The sequence below is a fragment of the Hyperolius riggenbachi genome, chromosome 3 (assembly GCF_040937935.1).
Source record: "Hyperolius riggenbachi isolate aHypRig1 chromosome 3, aHypRig1.pri, whole genome shotgun sequence".
In the NCBI taxonomy this organism is placed as follows: Eukaryota; Metazoa; Chordata; class Amphibia; order Anura; family Hyperoliidae; genus Hyperolius; species Hyperolius riggenbachi.
Window position 1 is genome coordinate 256,039,681 of NC_090648.1, and position 19,456 is coordinate 256,059,136.

General features: G+C 43.1%; 1 protein-coding gene and 1 non-coding gene across 5 annotated transcripts in view; both read left to right on the forward strand.

The window, feature by feature from the left end:
* LOC137561378 (cadherin-related family member 4-like) overlaps positions 1 to 19,456 on the forward strand; it is a 121,381-nt gene that overhangs the window by 87,885 nt on the left and 14,040 nt on the right. For all 4 annotated transcript variants that reach the window (XM_068272673.1, XM_068272672.1, XM_068272674.1 and 1 more), the window contains 5 exons: positions 335 to 440; positions 3,880 to 4,098; positions 5,095 to 5,240; positions 9,359 to 9,500; positions 16,705 to 16,958. In XM_068272673.1, the coding sequence (XP_068128774.1) occupies positions 335 to 440; positions 3,880 to 4,098; positions 5,095 to 5,240; positions 9,359 to 9,500; positions 16,705 to 16,958 (867 nt within the window). The remainder of the gene's footprint in view (positions 1 to 334; positions 441 to 3,879; positions 4,099 to 5,094; positions 5,241 to 9,358; positions 9,501 to 16,704; positions 16,959 to 19,456) is intronic.
* LOC137564881 (small nucleolar RNA U13) lies at positions 7,399 to 7,495 on the forward strand. Its single transcript, XR_011030943.1, has one exon. It is a non-coding gene; the product is annotated as a small nucleolar RNA U13 (small nucleolar RNA).

Genomic DNA, 19,456 nt, shown 5'->3' on the forward strand with positions numbered 1-19,456 from the left:
TGCACTGAAGCATTAACTGGTGCCCGACCTGCTTTTCTTCTCGCAATTGGATGCTAACTTACCATTATGTTTTGGGATATGGATGGAACCCAGACAACCAATAAAAAACAGATACATCAAACTGAGAAAAGAAAGGTCTACCTTGAGATATGTACAGTGTAGTGGGAAGAGGAAGCAGCTAGAGAAAGAATAAAATTTTCAAATTGGCCCAAAGTATTGTTTTAAAGCTCTATGAAAACCTCAGTTGGAATGTTTATGTATGCAAGGTTGTATATTTATATATTTTTATAAATGAACTTCCCTTTTATATATGAACTCATTTTTCTGTATGCAGACTGGACCTGATGGATTAGACTATGATGACGATGAGTTTGCTGGCATGCAATTCACCCACACCCTCCATGTTGAAGTTTCTGATGGAGGAAAACCTTCTTTAACTAGTGAGTTATTAGATCAGTGTCACCACACCCCTTTATACAATGCTTGCTAAGCACTAAGCTAAAATATTGACTCCAAGATGTCATTTAGGTAAAGTGTAGTTGTACCAAAGGCTCTTGGGCTTAATTCAAAACTTTTTTGAAGATTAGGAAATAGCTCTGTAGCAATTGATTCTGCATTGAGTAAAACAATTTTTGGAACAACTCTGAACAAACTAGTATTTATTAATAGTTTTAGTATTTAATATTGATACCATTTCTCTTCATATGAAACATACAGTGAGTACATCAAAGCAGAATCCATGAGTGGTATCTCTTAACTATAGTACTTTACATGATACACAAGTCCTTTTACATATCTCCCAGGGGCGTAACTAGAAATCACTGGGCCCCCCTGCGAATATTTGGATGGGGCCCCCCCATAGGTGCCAAATAATCGTAATGGGGCAGCGTTTCACTGTAAATTAATTGTAAAGTGGGCAGCATTTTACCAGACAATCGTAATGTGGGCCAGAAAATCGTAATGTGGGCAGAGTTCACCAGAAAATCGTAATGTGGGCACCAGTCACCAGAAAATAGTAACGTGAGCAGCAGTCACCAGAAAATTGTAACGTGGGCAGCATTCACCAGACAATCGTAATGTGGGCAGCGTTCACCAGAATATCGTAATGTGGGACAGAAAATCGTAATGTGGGCAGAGTTCACCAGAAAATTGTAACATGGACAGCATTCACCAGACAATCGTAACTTGGGCAGTGTTCACCAGAAAATCGTAATGTGGGCCAGAAAATCGTAATGTGGGCAGCGTTCACCAGAAAATCGTAACGTGGACAGCATTCACCAGACAATCGTAACGTGGGCAGTGTTCACCAGAAAATCGTAATGTGGGCCAGAAAATCGCAATGTGGGCAGCAGTCACCAGAAAATCGCCATGTGGGCAGCAGTCACCAGAAAATTGCAATGTGGGCATCAGTCACCAGAAAATCCTAATGTGGGCAGCAGTCACCAGAATATCGTAATGTGGGCAGCAGTCACCAGAAAATCCTAATGTGGGCAGCAGTCACCAGAAAATCCTAATGTGGGCAGCAGTCAGTCACCAGAATGTCGTAATGTGGGCAGCAGACACCAGAAAGTCGTAATGTGGGCAGCAGACACCAGAAAATCCTAATGTGGGCAGCAGTCACCAGAAAATCGCAATGTGGGCAGCAGTCACCAGAAAATCGCAATGTGGGCAGCAGTCACCAGAAAATCGCAATGTGGGCAGCAGTCACCAAAAAATCCTAATGTGGGCAGCATACACCAGAAAATCGTAATGTGGGCAGCAGACACCTGAAAATCGTAATGTGGGCAGCAGACACCTGAAAATCGTAATGAGGGCAGCAGACACCTGAAAATCGCAATGTGGGCAGCAGTGACCAGAAAATCGCAATGTGGGCAGCAGTGACCAGAAAATCGTAATGTGGGCAGCAGACACCTGAAAATCGCAATGTGGGCAGCAGACACCTGAAAATCGCAATGTGGGCAGCAGACACCTGAAAATCGTAATGTGGGCAGCAGACACCAGAAAATCGCAATGTGGGCAGCAGACACCAGAAAATCCTAATGTGGGCAGCAGTCACCAGAAAATCCTAATGTGGGCAGCAGTCACCAGAAAATCCTAATGTGGGCAGCAGTCAGTCACCAGAATGTCGTAATGTGGGCAGCAGACACCAGAAAGTCGTAATGTGGGCAGCAGACACCAGAAAATCCTAATGTGGGCAGCAGTCACCAGAAAATCGCAATGTGGGCAGCAGTCACCAGAAAATCGCAATGTGGGCAGCAGTCACCAGAAAATCGCAATGTGGGCAGCAGTCACCAAAAAATCCTAATGTGGGCAGCATACACCAGAAAATCGTAATGTGGGCAGCAGACACCTGAAAATCGTAATGTGGGCAGCAGACACCTGAAAATCGTAATGAGGGCAGCAGACACCTGAAAATCGCAATGTGGGCAGCAGTGACCAGAAAATCGCAATGTGGGCAGCAGTGACCAGAAAATCGTAATGTGGGCAGCAGACACCTGAAAATCGCAATGTGGGCAGCAGACACCTGAAAATCGCAATGTGGGCAGCAGACACCTGAAAATCGTAATGTGGGCAGCAGACACCAGAAAATCGCAATGTGGGCAGCAGACACCAGAAAATCATAATGTGGGCAGCAGACACCTGAAAATCGTAATGTGGGCAGCAGACACCTGAAAATCGTAATGTGGGCAGCAGACACCTGAAAATCGTAATGTGGGCAGCAGACACCAGAAAATCATAATGTGGGCAGCAGACACCAGAAAATCGCAATGTGGGCAGCAGTGACCAGAAAATCATAATGTGGGCAGCAGACACCAGAAAATCGCAATGTGGGCAGCAGTGACCAGAAAATCGTAATGTGGGCAGCAGACACCTGAAAATCACAATGTGGGCAGCAGTGACCAGAAAATTGCAATGTGGGCAGCAGACACCTGAAAATCACAATGTGGGCAGCAGTGACCAGAAAATCACAATGTAGGCAGCAGACACTAGAAAAAAAAATGCACCTGTGAAAAAAAAACAATTCACTTACCTGACAGAAGTCTTCTCCTCTCCCAGCATCTGGCTCGCAGCTCCCCGAGTCCTCCTGCAGCACATCTCCCGCGCTGACAGGCAGAGTGCAGGGCTACGGCAAGATGGCTGCCGAAGCCCTGTACTAGAGACACAAATAGTCTCCAGTGTAGGGCTTCTTCGGCGGCCATCTTGCCGTAGCCCTGCTCTGCCTGCCGGAGACTATGCAGGCTGCTGAAGCGGGGCTGCGGGGAATGAACTGGCGCAGCGTCTATTAGACGCTGCGGCCAGTTGAGCACCTTGCTGGGGGGTCCAGAGCAGCGCTCCCCCCACGGACAGTGAGCGGGCCCCAGAGCAGCCCCGGGCGGCCGGGCCCCCCTGCGGCTGAGAGAGTCGCATCCCCGGTAGGTACGCCGGTGGTGACAGCCTTTCCTCCTCCGGGCCCCTGACTTGCTAGGGGCCCCCCTGCAACTGCAGGGGCTGCAGGGTCTATTCCTACGCCCCTGATATCTCCTTTGCATTTCAGTCCATTGTGTTACTGCTGCACATCTTTTCCTGGTCAGTGTGTTCGTTGCCATTCATCAAATGAATGACATGTGTCTGCTGGGCAATGAAAAAGACATGTGCATTGTGTTAAGATGCAATGCAAGGTACATGTCTAGTGTGAACTGACCTTTAAACATCTTTCAAAGGAATTCTAAAAATGCCCTTTGCTACAGTATGAAGTCATGATTCACTAAGGAAAAGATGAATAGTGGCTTAAGTCTGAATAATGCTGCAATGGGGTTTTATTATTTCTAATGTCAATTAATTTTTGTCATTACCAGTATGGGTAAAGCAATGTTTTTTTTTACATTTTCTCAATCCTAGGCACCGTCACTGCTATTGTAAGAGTCACACGTGTTAATGAATTTAATCCATCTGATCCATCAGAAAATGTGTTCCGAGTGCCTGAAAACAGTCCACAAGATACAATAGTTGGGACAGCCAGAGTTACAGACGTGGACTGGCCATTTAACAACATTAAGTTCAGTTTTGCTGGCGGTGATTATGGTAACCCACCAAAATTCTACATAGAGCCAAATACAGGTAAAATACATAAAGGATCACTTTGTGTTAAACAATATTGAGCTACAGCTTAAGTGTTAGTTTTCTTATATTTAGGGAAACATACAGTAACTATTGCACAAAACTCTATAAAGCATCATTACATAGGTCATTGTGGGTTGTGTCTTGCCACTTAATTGTCTCTCAGAGGGGCTCACAATCTAGTCCCTACCATAGTCATATGTCCATGTATGCATCATGTAGTGTATGTATTGTAGTCGAGGGCCAATTTTAGTTGGAAGCCAATTAACTTATCTGTATTTATTTGGGATATGGGAGGTAACCCGAGTGCCCAGAGGAAACCCAACGCACACACAGGGAAACATACAAACTCCATGCAGTTATTGCCCTGGCTGGTATTTGAAAGGGGGGACCAGCGCTGCAAGGTGAGAGTGCTAACCTTTATGCCACCGTACTGCACCTGCTGATGGAGCATACATGCCTCATGGTCCTTTTTTTCTCAGTTGGCTGCTGGTGCTGAGAATCGATTTAAACTTTGCATGGAATCTTTTACAGGATGCTTCTAATGACTTTTCATCAAGCGGACACAAATACCTTAAACATCATCTTTCCTTTAGTCCAATTAGATGACACCAATTCAAGCCTACTACAGAAAGTGGCAGCAGCAAAAATAGAATCAATAGATTTTAAAAAGCATAGTCATAGGAATCTAATATGCCCCATAATTATGTAGAGATGTGCACAATAACAGAAGCAGGACGTCAAACACAGTGATATCGGGGCAAATGTACACTTTATGTGCCAATGTGTTTATCAGTAAAGAGAAAGCTAAATAGGAAATAAAGCAGTTAAATCTCTGAGTGTCAACAGCACCTGCCAGTATAAGAGCAGTGCTAACAGGACACCTGTGGGGGTGGGGGGATCATACGTCTAACGTAAGCCATAGGCCATTAAGATGTTTCACTTTAATGCTTCTTAAATGTACTGGCTAATACAAAAATAAATAACATTTCATAGGAATCATCAAAGTGTGTGGTGAACTGGACTATGAAGAAAAGTCAAGTTACACCGTAGCTGTGCAAGCAGCTGACCTAAACAATGATGTGCAGCCAGATCCTCTGAAGCAGCGAAAGACAACTGCAGTGGTTAAAATTAATATTACTGTAAGTACTCACAAATTTGGTCATGTTTTTTTAGCGGGCTCATTGTGGGTCAGTCCTCATCTTTACTACTGAAAGGAAATAAAAAACAATACAGCACCAACTGTCATTATTTATAACCACACCCACTATCAATGTGGTAGGCTAAAAGGCTGTTTTTTTATAGATACATACTGTATATGCACAGAGAGATACGGAAGAATGCTTGGCAGTTGGAAACAGCCGTTATTTCCCACAATGCAACAAGGATCACTGTCATGACCAGTGGCGTAGCAATAGGGGATGCAGAGGATGCAACCACCCTTAGGGCCTTCCTTAATCTATCTCATTAGCTTATCATTGGTGCTATGTTAGTGCAATGCACATATAGAGGTGTTCATTAGCATTTCCTTACTTGGCTTACATCTATCTGACACTGCAGCTGTCCTTGGTAGAATTTGGGACTCCGTCTCAATAGAGTGTTTGGGACCCCATGTAAAATTCAAACTGGGGCCCCAAGCTCCTTAGTTATGCCACTGGTCATGGCTATCATGGCTATTGTATCACACTGTGGAAGGGTTTCTCGTGGGAGAGGGTTATCCGCTACTGATTGGAATGATGTTCAAACTTTGGTTTAAGTACCACTTTCGGAAAGTTTCAGCTGTTCTGTCACATGAGAGAGTTACAATTATAAATGACTTACTCTATAAAGTGCTATCCTCTCCTGCAGCAGTGCACAAACGACACACTCTTAATTTTCACTGAGGGGCATGGCTCCAGTGTAAGGGGTTGTGGGAGGAGGCTGGCCCATCTTGCTTTCTATCTCCCTGTCAGAAGAACAACCAGCTGCTCTCCAACTCTTACATATCATGGATTCAGCTGTGCTAGATAATGACAGTGGAATGGTAATTATACTGACAACTATATAGCTCTGAGGGAGGAGGCATATGAGAAGACAGGTAATTTTGAAGCCTGACATGTTGTATGGCTATTCATAATAATTTGTGCATTAGGGCCCTTTTCCACTTGCAATTGCATTTTTAGCTACTTTTTGTCAATTCAAACTGCATGTATTTTGCATGCGTTTGTTAAAAGTAGTGTGTGTGTTTCAGACATTCAGGTATACTGCGCCAACCGCATAAAGAGTCCGGTATCCGCAACTGATAGTGGGTTCGCACGTAGATAAGGTTCCAGGGTAAAATACAGTCTATACAGATACCAGTGTGCACTCCATAGTGATCAATATCTGAAAAGAAAGCACAAAGCTACCATAGCGTAATACTGTAACTGTAATTGATAAAAAGTCAGCAGCACACAGTGACCATAACATCAGAATCCTCAATCAATCAGACAGGGGCTCACCGGATAGTTGCCATCTCATACACCAGGTGAATCTAGCGCTTAGGCTGTCATCCAGCTAGTAAGGGTGAAAGGGGCCCTTGATGAGTCCTATTGGACGAAACGGCGTAGGGCGAGCCAGTGCACTTTGACGTCATTACACTTAAATAATAGAGCGCTCGTGTAGTTTGTATGCTCCTGGGAAAGTTCACTGGCGGGACACCGCAGTATTTAAATTTACAGTGCCCCGGAGAAGTAACGCGCTGTGCACCCTATCTTTTAACCCCATCATCACCCACATGGGGGATGCATGGGCACAAGCCAGTCTTTCCTTAGTTACATAGTTTGGTTGATAAAAAGGCATCCATCCATGAAGATGGACGCACTCTGTCCTGCACCATCACATATCCTAGTTGAGAAAGGTGTAACAAATCCCTGTATCAACACTGCTGGTAATTGCCTGGTAATTTTAGCAATGCATGTCCTTCACTGCAAGGAAAGCAAACCTCTTTATAAATGCAGATATGGAATTTGCCATAAGTACTCCCTGTGGTTAGATATTCCAGATCTTAACCACACTTACTGTAAAGAACTTCATTATAAATACATGGTAAACAAATGTTTCCTTCATATGCAGATCATGTCCCCTTTTCGTGGGGACCTAGGGTAGCTTTTGTATTCCCCTCTAATGTATTTATGCATAATAAATAGGTCACTTCTCAGCCATATTTTTTTCAAGCTAAATAAGCACAGTTTCTTCAATATTTCTTGGTGAGACTCTGATTAATTTAGTTGCCCGTCTTTGTACCTGTTCAAGAATATCAACGTTCTTTCTATAGTGTGGTGCCTTCTGGTTCATGACCGTGATGAGTGGGTGTTCATGTGGCTGCATGACATGTGCCTTCCCACCTTGTTACGACTCAGCACATCATCGTCTGATCCAGAACTTGAAGGATACTTACGATATATATCAGACTTTGATAGAGATTTACGCTTCAGGAATCAAATCTCATCTGTTGTGAGACTTTGTGCACAGCTTGGATCTGAGAAATATATATGTGCTTTGAGTCCTATGGGGAAAAAAGGCTTTAGAAATGTTATTGTATTGAATTATTATTGTATTGTATAAACTGTATCCCACACTCCCTAGATTTGGCTTCACAAATGATTTATACAGAGGGAATAGTTTACTAGCATCTCCTGATTTTATTTCCCATTTTATGCATTCTAGAATTGTATTTGCTTTTAGCTGCTGTTGCTTAGCATCAATGAAATATAGTTTGCTTAACTTGTTAGCAATCAGTAGCCCAAGTCTTTCTCTAATGGCACCCATACACGGTACAATAAAAACGTTAAATTTTCCCTTTTATTACACCAAAATGATTGAATCGAATTAAAGTTTAAAATAATTGTTTTTCGATTAAGAAAAATAATTGATTATCCTGTTTTTTCAATAAAAATCTGATTGGACATGTTGGAAAAATCTTCATATTCGATCTAATAGAATAATTAAACAAATTATGTAATCAAGATAAAATTGTACCATGTACAGGCACCATAAGTCTGATGTCTCCATCTATTTGCCACGTTTGCTACATGGTGCTCTACCATTTTCACGTCCAAAGGTGCATGATCTTACATTTATCAACATTAAATTGAATCTGTAGCAAAAGGAAGGGGGTCCGCACATGTCCTAAGATAAATCCTTTATTATAAACGTATCCAAAATCAAAACACCAAATCACGCATCAGCAGCTGACATGTTTCAGACCTACTGGTCCTTAATCATTAAGCTATGATTAAGGACCAGTAGGTCTGAAACATGTCAGCTGCTGATACGTGATTTGGTGTTTTGATTTTGGATACGTTTATAATAAAGGATTTATCTTAGGACATGTGCGGACCCCCTTCCTTTTGCTACAGACTTCTGGATTTGGCCTTCCTGGTTCCAGCACTGTTCCAGTCTGAGTGAGCGGTGTTTGGTGCTTCTTTTTCCCCATTAAATTTTATCTGTCATATGTCTGCCCATATGGTGAAGCTTTTGAGATCATCTTATAATATGTTACTATCCTGCTTAATGTTGATAATTCAGCATGACTTTGAAAAGATGGCTACATTTCTCTTTATTCCATCCATTAAATTATTATTTAAAAATAATTGAAAAGGATTGGACCTAGCACTGAACCTTGTGGTACCCCACAGCAGTGAATTGTGCCAGATGAAGTAAAAACAACGAAAATAATAATAATTTGATTTTTTTTTTTAGCAAATCACTTTTATTCATCTGTACACTGCGTGACAGTATAGATTTAACAACACCGGCTCCCATTTAATTGCTTGCAGAAACTACCACAAAATTCAGCTGTCTAATGACAGCTGAGTTTTGTGCACTGACCAGGAGCTAATTTCATTGGATCCTGACCCTGTGTTCAATGTCAGGCAATCACAGACTAAAAATAAAAAAGGGAAAAGAGTCTTGTGGTCAGGGAGAGGTTAGGCAGAAAAATAAGTATTTACTTAATAGTGTTAATATGCCGAGCATGAATTATGCAAGCCATGCAGACAGACTGTATTGCAGAAAATGATTATTACCATTGCAAACATGCCCATCCTTAGTGACATCTACAGTGTTCATTGCAATTAGTGATATTTACATAGCTTATGTTGTATCAGTTGTCCGTAGAGTGGTTTTTATGTTTACATGACAGTTTCTTCTGGGATAAGCTAGAAAAACGAATGCAATTTAGTTTTATTCTGAAATGTTTATTCTGAAAACTGATCTATTTGTTTTTGTTTTTTTTCAGAATGTGAATGATGAGGCTCCAGTTTGCTCACCTGCATATTATGAGAGAATTATTTATTCTACAAGGAAAACAGCTATACTAAAGCTCCAATGTTCAGATAAGGACTCACCAGATGAACAATTAAACTATGCAATAGTGTCAGGTATTGCCTTTCAATAACACAGGAACAATGTTTCTGTTTTCTTTGGCATATCTTTGAATATTGTAAACCATTTTAGTTTTAGCTCTGCTTAAAGTAAACCTGAAGTGAAAATAAACTAGTGATATAATATATATATATCCCTTGTCCCTAAATAGAGATGTTGCGAACATAGAATTTTACTTTCTCAAACGGCGAACGCAAACTTCCGCAAATGTTCGCGAACAGGCAAATCTGGCGAACCGCCATAGACTTCAATGGGCAGGCAAATTTTAAAACCCACAAAGACTGTTTCTGGCCCCAAAAGTTATAGAAAAGTTGTTTGAAAGGGTATAACGCCTGGACAGGGGCATGCTGGAGGGGGATCCATGCCAAAAAGTCTTACCAAAAATTACGGAGTTGACGCAAAGTCGGGTTTTAATCCCTAAAGGGCAGAAATCACATTATGCACAGCTCTGGGTGTCAATGGGCTCTGGAGTGTCTCACACAGAGAGATACAATAGTACTATCAGAATACAGTGAAATAATAATGCACTGGAGTGGTTCTGTGCCTGCAACTTAATGAGGCAGCAGCAGTAGTGTGCATACAGCTCTGGGCGTCAGTGGGCTGTGGAGTGTCCCACACACAAAAAAAAACACAGGAGACTGATGTGCTCGCCCTCAAAAGGCCTGTTTGGGGTGCTTTCACAGCAAGTAAGGAACAAGAACACAGGTCTAGCTAATGCTTTCCCTACCTATCTGCAGTAAGGCCTCATTCACATCATTTAGCGCAGATGGCTGTGCGATCGGAACGCAACGCGTCCAATCGCACGCCATCTGCGCTCCTATGCGCTGTGCTGCAGATCCCATTCATTACAATGAATGGGATCTGCGCTGCGATTCACAAAAATGCGTGCAGTACGCGATAGTGCAATCGCGCTGCCACGCAGCGCATATGATGGTAGCGGTAGAAGGGCTATCTATGCCCTTCTACCGTTCTTGCGTGTCGCACACTATACGCGCTGCCAAAATGCGCACACCAGCGCGTAAAGTCTGAACGAGGCCTAAGTCTGACCCTGCTCTCACTAGCAGTCAGCAGCCAGCAGAGAATGAATCCAACATGGATACAGCAACTGCTTTTTTATAGGGAGGTGGGGGGTCCAGGAAGGAGTGCTAGCTGATTGGCTGCCTTGTGTCTGATGACTGTGAGGTAAGGGGTCAAAGTTTAGCTCAATGATGATGTGGGGGTGAATCGAACACGCCAAATGTTCAGGGGCGTAGCAATAGGGGGTGCAGAGGTAGCGACCGCATCGGGGCCCTTGGGCCAGAGGGGCCCCTAAGGGCCCTCCCTTAACTACAGAATTAGCTCTCTGTTGGTCCTATGCTCATAATAATGACTTCTGTAGATACTATGAATAGTGGTAATCATTAACAAACTGTTCCCCATCCCCTTCTTGCACCTCTGACACTGTAGTTGCCATTGGCAGATTTTGGTGCGCCGTATAAATTGTTATGTATAGAGTGCTTGGGGGGCCCCATTGTAAAACTTGCATCGGGGCCCACAGCTCCTTAGCTACGCCACTGCAAATGTTCACTGTTTGCCGCGAATGCGAACAGCCAATGTTCGCAGAATACTGCTCACCGGCAAACTGTTTGGGCCATCTCTATTCCTAAATAGGCCTGTCTTGGAATCCTATAATCTTATCTTGTATTCTACCTTTTAAACTTAAACTTTTGACTGTCTCTGACAAAGTTAGATATGAAATACTAAAACTACTAGTGCCTAGTATCAGTGGCATAGGAATCACCATAGCAGCTAGAGCCGTTGATATGGGGCTCAGCCCCACTGGAGGGCCCATCCTGAAGGCCTTATAACCCCTGCACCCCTGCTTTGGGGCAAGTATTCCATCCTCCATCGCCCCCTGTCCCCCTCATTAGTCACTGAAGCAGCAGCAGGCAGGTGAGAAGGGGACAATTTTCTGGCACATGAATACCTCCTTGGCTGGCCCGACAATTAATAGTTGTAGTTCCAGCCAGTGAGGAGGGGAGGAGCAGTAGCTGCTACTGTTGTTGTGCTGCACATGGTGAACGGAGGAGTGAGAGGAACATGACAGCAGATGGTGAGGACAAGCTATACATTTCTATGGGAATTTAGCAGCCAGCTGCAAGTTGTGCATAATGGAGGAAAGGAAACGTGGGCTTACATCTGATTGTGTTAGCCAAGGAAAATCTGCTTTAGATCCCTGATCTGGAGTGATCGTGTTGGTCTCCCTTCCCATGTGGTAATCAGCAATAACTGTCTCTGTCACATTCCCCTTTACTCTTCTTACATCTATTTGCATTCCTGAAGTTAGACCTGACCAGTGACCAGATCAGATTACATGTGTGTGTGTGTGTGTGTGTGTGTGTGCGTGCGTGCGTGCGTGCGTGCGTGCGTGCGTGCGTGCGTGCGTGTGTGTGTGTGTGTGTGTGTGTGTGTGTAGCACTACTGTCGCAAACTTACTGGGCTGTATATCAGGAGCATCTCTAGGGTATTATATTTAATATCATATATAGCATTGCCCCAGCATCCCTTGCTACCTCTTGAAGCAGGAGGTAGGTGTGTTGGGACTATTCTCACCAGCCTGCTGCTTATTTTCATACTTAACTTTCATCTGAAGCAGCTTTCGTGTTGGTTTCCACTATGCTGGTGTGTGTCTTGCGAGACGCACGCAAGTATTGCACTGATACATCTACACACCCAAATCCCTCTAACCATGCCATTCATGGCTATAGGGATTGGGGTGTGTGCTGCTGCAAATTTCAGCATGCTGTCTGAATCGCATCAGCATGCGATTTGAACAGCAATTCATGATATATGCAGTGTTTTCCTACTCTAATCATATGAAGGAAAAAAATACAGATTCTGCACAAATGGAAAGAGGCCCTAAGGGCTTCTTTTCGCTTGAGCAGAATATGCAGCATTTCCCTGCATAGCGGAGAAACACTACCTATTCCAGCAATAGTATGCACTGGCATGTGATTCTGGACTGCATGCAGGAGTTTTCCATTTCATTCATCCGATTCCCTATAGCTGGACATGGCACGACAATAGCATAGCTTCGCAGAAGCATGGGTGCCATGGCCAATTTGGAAACGGACCTGTCAGCAAATGGAAATAAGCCATAATAGCTGCCTGTACAGCTATATATCTTTTCTGTATATAGATTCCTCAATGTCTGCATACACAGCATAGTATTTTTTGTAAATACAGGTAAATATTACTGGGGCTGCTCTGACTTCCCAAACTGAGGGGCTACCTAAAGCTGTACACATGCTCTACAAAAGTCAACCAAATCAAACAACTAACAATGCGATAACGACTTTACCGGCAACCAAAGTCTTTCCAACAATGTTTTCGGTAAATTACCAACTCATTTAAATTTTGTTTAAACAACATTGTACAAACGCGACAGCCAACTGCATGATATTGTAACGATTGGGTGCTGCAACTCAAACATCTGATTATAAGTGATCTGCAGAATCACCAATAATGTAGACTCTATACCTGATTATGTGGTGATCTGCAGTATCACCAATAATACCAGTATAGCAAGCAGAATACAAGGTGTGTAGTGCTTGGTGCAACAGTAACTGATTAGTTTAATGGGACCTCACCAGAGAAGCTGGTGGGTACTAACAGAAACAGTAACTGAATAGATTTAACTAAACCTCACCAGAGGAGCTGGTGGGCACCATCAGAAAAAGCACCTCACCAGTGGCTAGGGCCCACTGGTGAGTAGAGAGGTCAGACAGGCAAGGTTCGGTAACAGACAGGCAGAGATAATACAAAATCGGCAGGCAAGACAGTAGTGAATATCAGGCAGAGGTTCAGCAACTAAGTCAGAAAGGCAGAGGTACAGAATCGTTTAGCAATAGCAAGGTCAGAGCGTAGCCAGAATCATACACAGGTTATCAGAATACAATGTAACAATAACTAACTATAGATAGATGTATATCGCAAACACTGCATATACATCTATAATCAACAGGAACCTCACTAGGTCTGAGCACTAACACGAGTGTATTCGCAACAGCAGACGAGTTGCCAATGATCTGTGAAGGCTTAAGAAGCCGAGGAGAGCCCAGCGCCACGCCCCTTAGCAATCAGCCAATCCAAGCGGCGCGAGTCATTCCTGACGTCAGCCGACAGGCAGGTCAGCTGACGCGCCTTCTTCCTGCATAAAGGTCCTGTCTCCGCGCGCGCCCGCGCAATACAGAAACCCTATGAGCTAGAGACAATGCCGTTCCCGTTGTTCTAGACGCTGCTGGAATGGATGAGGCCTGTGAACAGGGAACAAAGGCGGCTGCTGGTATAGCATACGTATCCGCAGCTGCCAAGTTTGCAGATGTTACAGATATCTGTCCAATAGTCATCTGAGTTGATCACTGGATGGATACAGCAAAATGCCCAATATCGGTCGTTCTACATCGTTTGGTTAAACTTTTTCCCCCCATTGTTGTCTGATATGACAAAATCTGTTGTTTGTTGGATGTTTCAAATGCCGTTTGATGAGCACATGTGTGAGACTGAACAATGGGGGTACCTCCAGCTACCTATACGGGGGGGGGGGGGGGGGCTACCCTACCTAAAACTGGCGGGTACCTATGGCTACCAATACTGGGGACTACCTAAAACTAAGGGGGAGACCTCACCTCTGGCTACCTAGAACTTGTGTGGGGAGGGGCCCAAGGGTGACTTATGATTTTTTGGGGAGGGGGACCCAGCCAAAATTTGCTATGGGGCCACATGATTTCTAGCTATGCCCCTGCCTAGCATTAATTATTACTATAAAGAGATAACAGGAATATGTGGCATCCACCATTATTTTGTTCAAAGTTATTGGTTACCCAGCTGTAATGCTGACCTTTTAGTTTTAAAACGCATCTAAGTCACACACCTGCTACAAGCAAGTTGTGGGTTATGTGAAGCTGACAAAAACAGGATCAGAACTTAATAGACTTTGCAACAGAACCTTGTTATATAAAAAGTTTAATGTGTTAAAGGTAACAGGTGTAATAGTAGATTACTATATTGCCTTTTGTATTGCATTTACTGTATAAGATAAAACATCATATGCAGCACAATTGCTGACAGTCAGTCTTTATAGTGAATTGTAGCAAACTGATGAACTGGAACTTGTGCATGAAAAAAGGGCACCAGGAAAGAAGGGCCAGGCTGGATAATGAAATGGCGCCATGGATAACAAAATCTTAATAACAATAAATATCGTTGTCAAACTCAGTTACCGCTAAAAACTGTTTTAAAAACAGACGGGAGTTAATAACGAAAAGATATTAACGTTAAAAATCATTACGTAATTCAACAATACAGCTTAACCCAACCCTACTCTCACACAGAACCCTCCACTGGTGGTGCCTAAAACTAACCACTCCTCTTGTGGCACCTTACCCTAACCACCACTCCCCTGGTGGTGCCTAACCCTAACCACCCTCCAGGGGTGCCTAACCTGAACCCCCCCAGTGGTGCCTAACTCTAACCACCCCCCTGGTGGTGCTTAACTGTAGCCACCCCCGGTGTTGTCTAAAACTAACAGCCCCCCGGGTGATGCCTAACTATTCCCCCTGGTGGTGCCTAACCCAGACCACTCCCTCTGCAGAAACACCCTTTTACACATAGAAACGATAATATCTTTGATAACGTAAAAACTAAATAATATGACAAAAACTATAACGTTGCAAGCTTCTAAAATAATAACATACTTACAGTAATGCTCTAATGTTTTTAACAATATTTATCGGGCGCCCTTTTTGTTTCTTTTTTCACCGTATTAACAATAATTGTATTAGAGTCTATGGCGGCGCCCTTTTTGTCCACTAGCCGCCGGCGCCCTTTTTTCCTGCTACCCCTGGAACTATTGTTTTATCTATCTGCAACAGGTGTGCTGATACTGACAGTGGGGAGATTTAGGTTAATATCTGCAATTTCAAAAGCTTTGGAGCCAGAGACTTCTGTCATGCTGCCCCTACACTTTGGAACTATTTGCCACACCCAGTCAGGACATCTTCATCCCTGGAAGCATTTAAGTCCAAACTGATAAGCCAACTGTTTAGTCTGGCATCTATGAACACCTCTGTAACACAGTCATCCACCCTGCAGCTATGTATTGATCTGAGATTTATCTATGCGCTTTGAGTCCTACGGGAGAAACACTCTTTACAAATATTTTGGTATTGTACAATTATTGTACACTGCATTGTAATTTGCAGCTTTCATGCATATTCTGCAAAATTCACTTGTTACACAGTTTCTCCACTGCTACAGAAGAAAGGTTTTCTGACTATTGCTGTGAGTTATTTTACTAATGATAAAACTCAGTAAGTCTCTATAATTCATCTGAGGTGAGTTAGGTGAGTGAGTGGAGCAGCTTCTTTTGAAGGGTTATTGATCAGTGTGGCTTTATGTACCCTTATCTGCCTAATTTTAGTCCTACTGGTCTTTGGCTCAAGAAGACCCTGTCTTGAGGTCCCTTACGTCTAGGCTTATCTCAGACCCTACTTTACTCGCAGCATGATCATTTTAGCACAGACTTTCTAAACCAGGGTTCCCTGGAATCCCAGGGTTCCTGGAGGACTTTTCTCCTCTTCGAATTGTGTTGCCTTATCTGGCAGGTTGAGAAAGTTTAAAAATGACGTCCTTAACTTCTCAATGTCCTCTTCACTAATTTTCTGTCCTTCTAAATTCTATCTGCCCTACTTGTTCTTCACCTTGTGACTGTTATGACACCCTACATCGGCGATTAATAAAATGTCCCATGTGGGATGCCAGAACTAGGGATGTGTGTACAGCGGAAGAAGAGGAAACCCAAACACTAAGCAACTATAATGGGCAGTGCAATAATGGAAGGGGCAAAATGGATATCCTGTAAAGGAGAAACATGAATTGGGGATTTTTACAATAATAACAAATCCCCTCTTCCTCTGTTAGTCCACAGGTTCCTTGAGATCTGAAAATGATTTGAATGAGTTCCTCCGGGGTAAAAAGACTGAGAATGGCTGTTTTAGCATCATTAGAATGTTGTAGTGCATTGGATTAGGGCACAGTGAATGTGAAAACCGATGTAAGCACATATATGTGTAGGGGGACCATTTGTATTTGTGATATAATTTTTATTAAACACTGTTTGCTATCTGGATTGTTTTAAATTAATACTGTTTCAATCTTCAGAAAATAAAGCCAACAGATTCATTCTTCAGAGAAGTGACACAGGTCCTCCTTCTATAATAACTACGCAGAACTTTCAGTATAATGTTTTTGAAGGCATTCAGGATCCCACAGTGTTTCAGTTGCTGATTGAAGTCACTGATGAGCTGGGTGGAAACAGAGCGCTACAGCTATCTACCACAGCAACTGTTATAATATATGTGGTGCCATGGACTACTACAGTCCCGACCACCACTCAGAAAGCTACAACTGCACAGGTAGGCATCTCTGTACTTTTTGAAGACTTTTTTTCTTTTTAGAAAATGTATTTTTACAGATATAACATAAAGCAAAGAAGGAGCTAAAAAATTGTATAATCTACATGAATAAAGTAATATATTAATAATAAAGGTTTGATTACGGCTCACTAGCTATAATCTAGGCTACAAACTATCCTATACATTGCAGTCTTCTAGGCAGGATAAGTAGCCTTTTGATACCTATCACCTATATCCTAGGTTCTTCACAAATGAAACGCACACTCCAGGGGGTTCTTTAGCAGACATCAGGGGGTACTTGAACTTGTCGTAGTTAATTCATTAAAGTTTTGGGGTTAAAAAAAATGACAAAACATGTACTAACTAACCTGAACAAGTATTTTGAGTTCAATAAAAGTGTCAAGGAATGTTTAAAAAGCTTTTATGTATAATTATGGAGTGCTCCTAACAAATATGTGTGCATCAAGGTGTAGTTAAGAATATGTTATGCACAGAAGGGGCTACTTTATTAATAACTGCATTTATCAAGAGGTACATGCTATACTAGTGTTGCGAAACACAGAGTAAGATTGTAAGCTCATAAGGGCACAGCCTTCCCCTGTTGTATCTTGACTTCACTGTACTTATTCTGCCAAAATAAACTGACCCTATTAAGCCAGAAAAAAAATGAGTTTTACTCACCTGGGGCTTCTACCAGCCCCCTGCAGCAGTCCTGTGCCCTCGCAGCCACTCACTAATCCTCTGGCTGGCTGGTAGTAGTGATGCTCATCCGAGCTCGGATATCCGAAATACTCGGATATCCTAGCTCTTTTTTCACTATTAGTATTAGCTATCTGGGCTGTGCTATCCGGAGATATCCTAGCTATCCGAGCTCGGATAGCTTCATCCGCTCGGATAGCGTCACGTCAGACGTCACCTTGAGTCCTCAGAAGTGAATCAGAGGGCTCCCAGCCCTCTGACTGCAGCCAATCACAGAGGGGGAGCCTGGCCAAGCCCCCCTCTATAAATAGCGGGCGCCATGTTGCCTCACTCGTCCTGCTTGCGACTTACTGACTGACTGTACTGAGAGATTGCTCCAGTGCTTTTTGTCTGTGCAAGTGCATGTATTGTTCAATACACCTAGCGTTTTTACACTCCAACATTTGATATTCACCTGTATTGCTTTGTATTGTAGATAGATTGTATTTTAGGCAGTTTAGTTTGTGTGATTAGGGACTAGGGAGGGAGACTGTCACTGGTGCTGCTGCAGCTGCAGCAGCTAGGCCCTGTGCCTAGGCAAGGCAGCCTGCCCTGCTCTGTGCTCTAGTCTCTAGTTACCTGTGCTCTCACTGTACTACTTCTGTGTTAGATAGATTATTGTACTATTTTGTAGTTAGCAGGCCCAGCTTTACTGCTGTACCTGTCCTGTATCTGCTCTCTGTAATCTAGTCACACCTGTTCTATTGTTTAGCTAGATTCTTCTATTGTTTAGTTAGTACTGTAGTACTGCAGTCAGTGCTAGTAGTTGTTAGAGTAGAAGTACTACTGTGTTAGCTTTCTACAGAACTGCTGTGCTGTGAGCAGTGCCAGTGTGACAGTTAGTGTGCACTAGTGTCTTCTCCTCTGCTGTCTGACTGGCACTTGGAAGTTGGCACGTGCCACATCCGGCATGCTCCTGGCACACATTACACCTACTGCTGCTGCTGCATTGCCCTGCTCCTGCTGCCTGTGCAGCTCCCACCGCCAGGGTGCCACAGGCCACTGATACCACCTATATTTAACCCAAAACACAATTGCTGCGTAATTTTTTAGAGGTGTCTGGGGTGAAAACTGTCATGTCCCAGTTGTGCGGTTGGACTTTGGACACAATGTGGGCTGCACGACTGCTGTCTGGAACCTAGGCCTGATGTTAATTTACAGCTATTTTTTTTTTTTGCTACATGCCTCATATACCCTAAAAACGTTTTAAAGCAATTTAAAGGCCACTTCCGGCTTTTCTATCCGGATATCCGAATTTGCCCGGATAGCCCGGATACTGTGGTCAGATATCCGATTTGCATTCGGATCTGAACATTTTGACCTGGATCGGATATCGGGGTATCCGGATCCGAATCGGATCCGGATTTTGAAAAGGGGTATCCGAGCATCACTGGTAGAAGCCCCAGGTGAGTAAAACTCTTTTTTTTCTGGCTTAAGTGTCCCTTTAAGGGGCCACATACTATGTCAGATAGTGGCATGACTTATGAAATGTACTCTGTAAAGTGCTGTGGAAAATGTCAGCTATGAGATATCGGCAGACTAAAACAACTTTTTCTTTTACATCTTTAGTACTTTTCTACCTTCTAGTTGTAAATGTATGCTGCAGTAGCACCTTCTTGTGGTCATATTGCCAAACTGCAAGCATACATTCTATCATCCAGATTCAAAACTTCTTACTCAGTAAAAAGATACCAAGAGCTGTTTATCACATAACTACATCTCGTGTATCTTTGCCATCTATAACCATCAATGTATTAAGG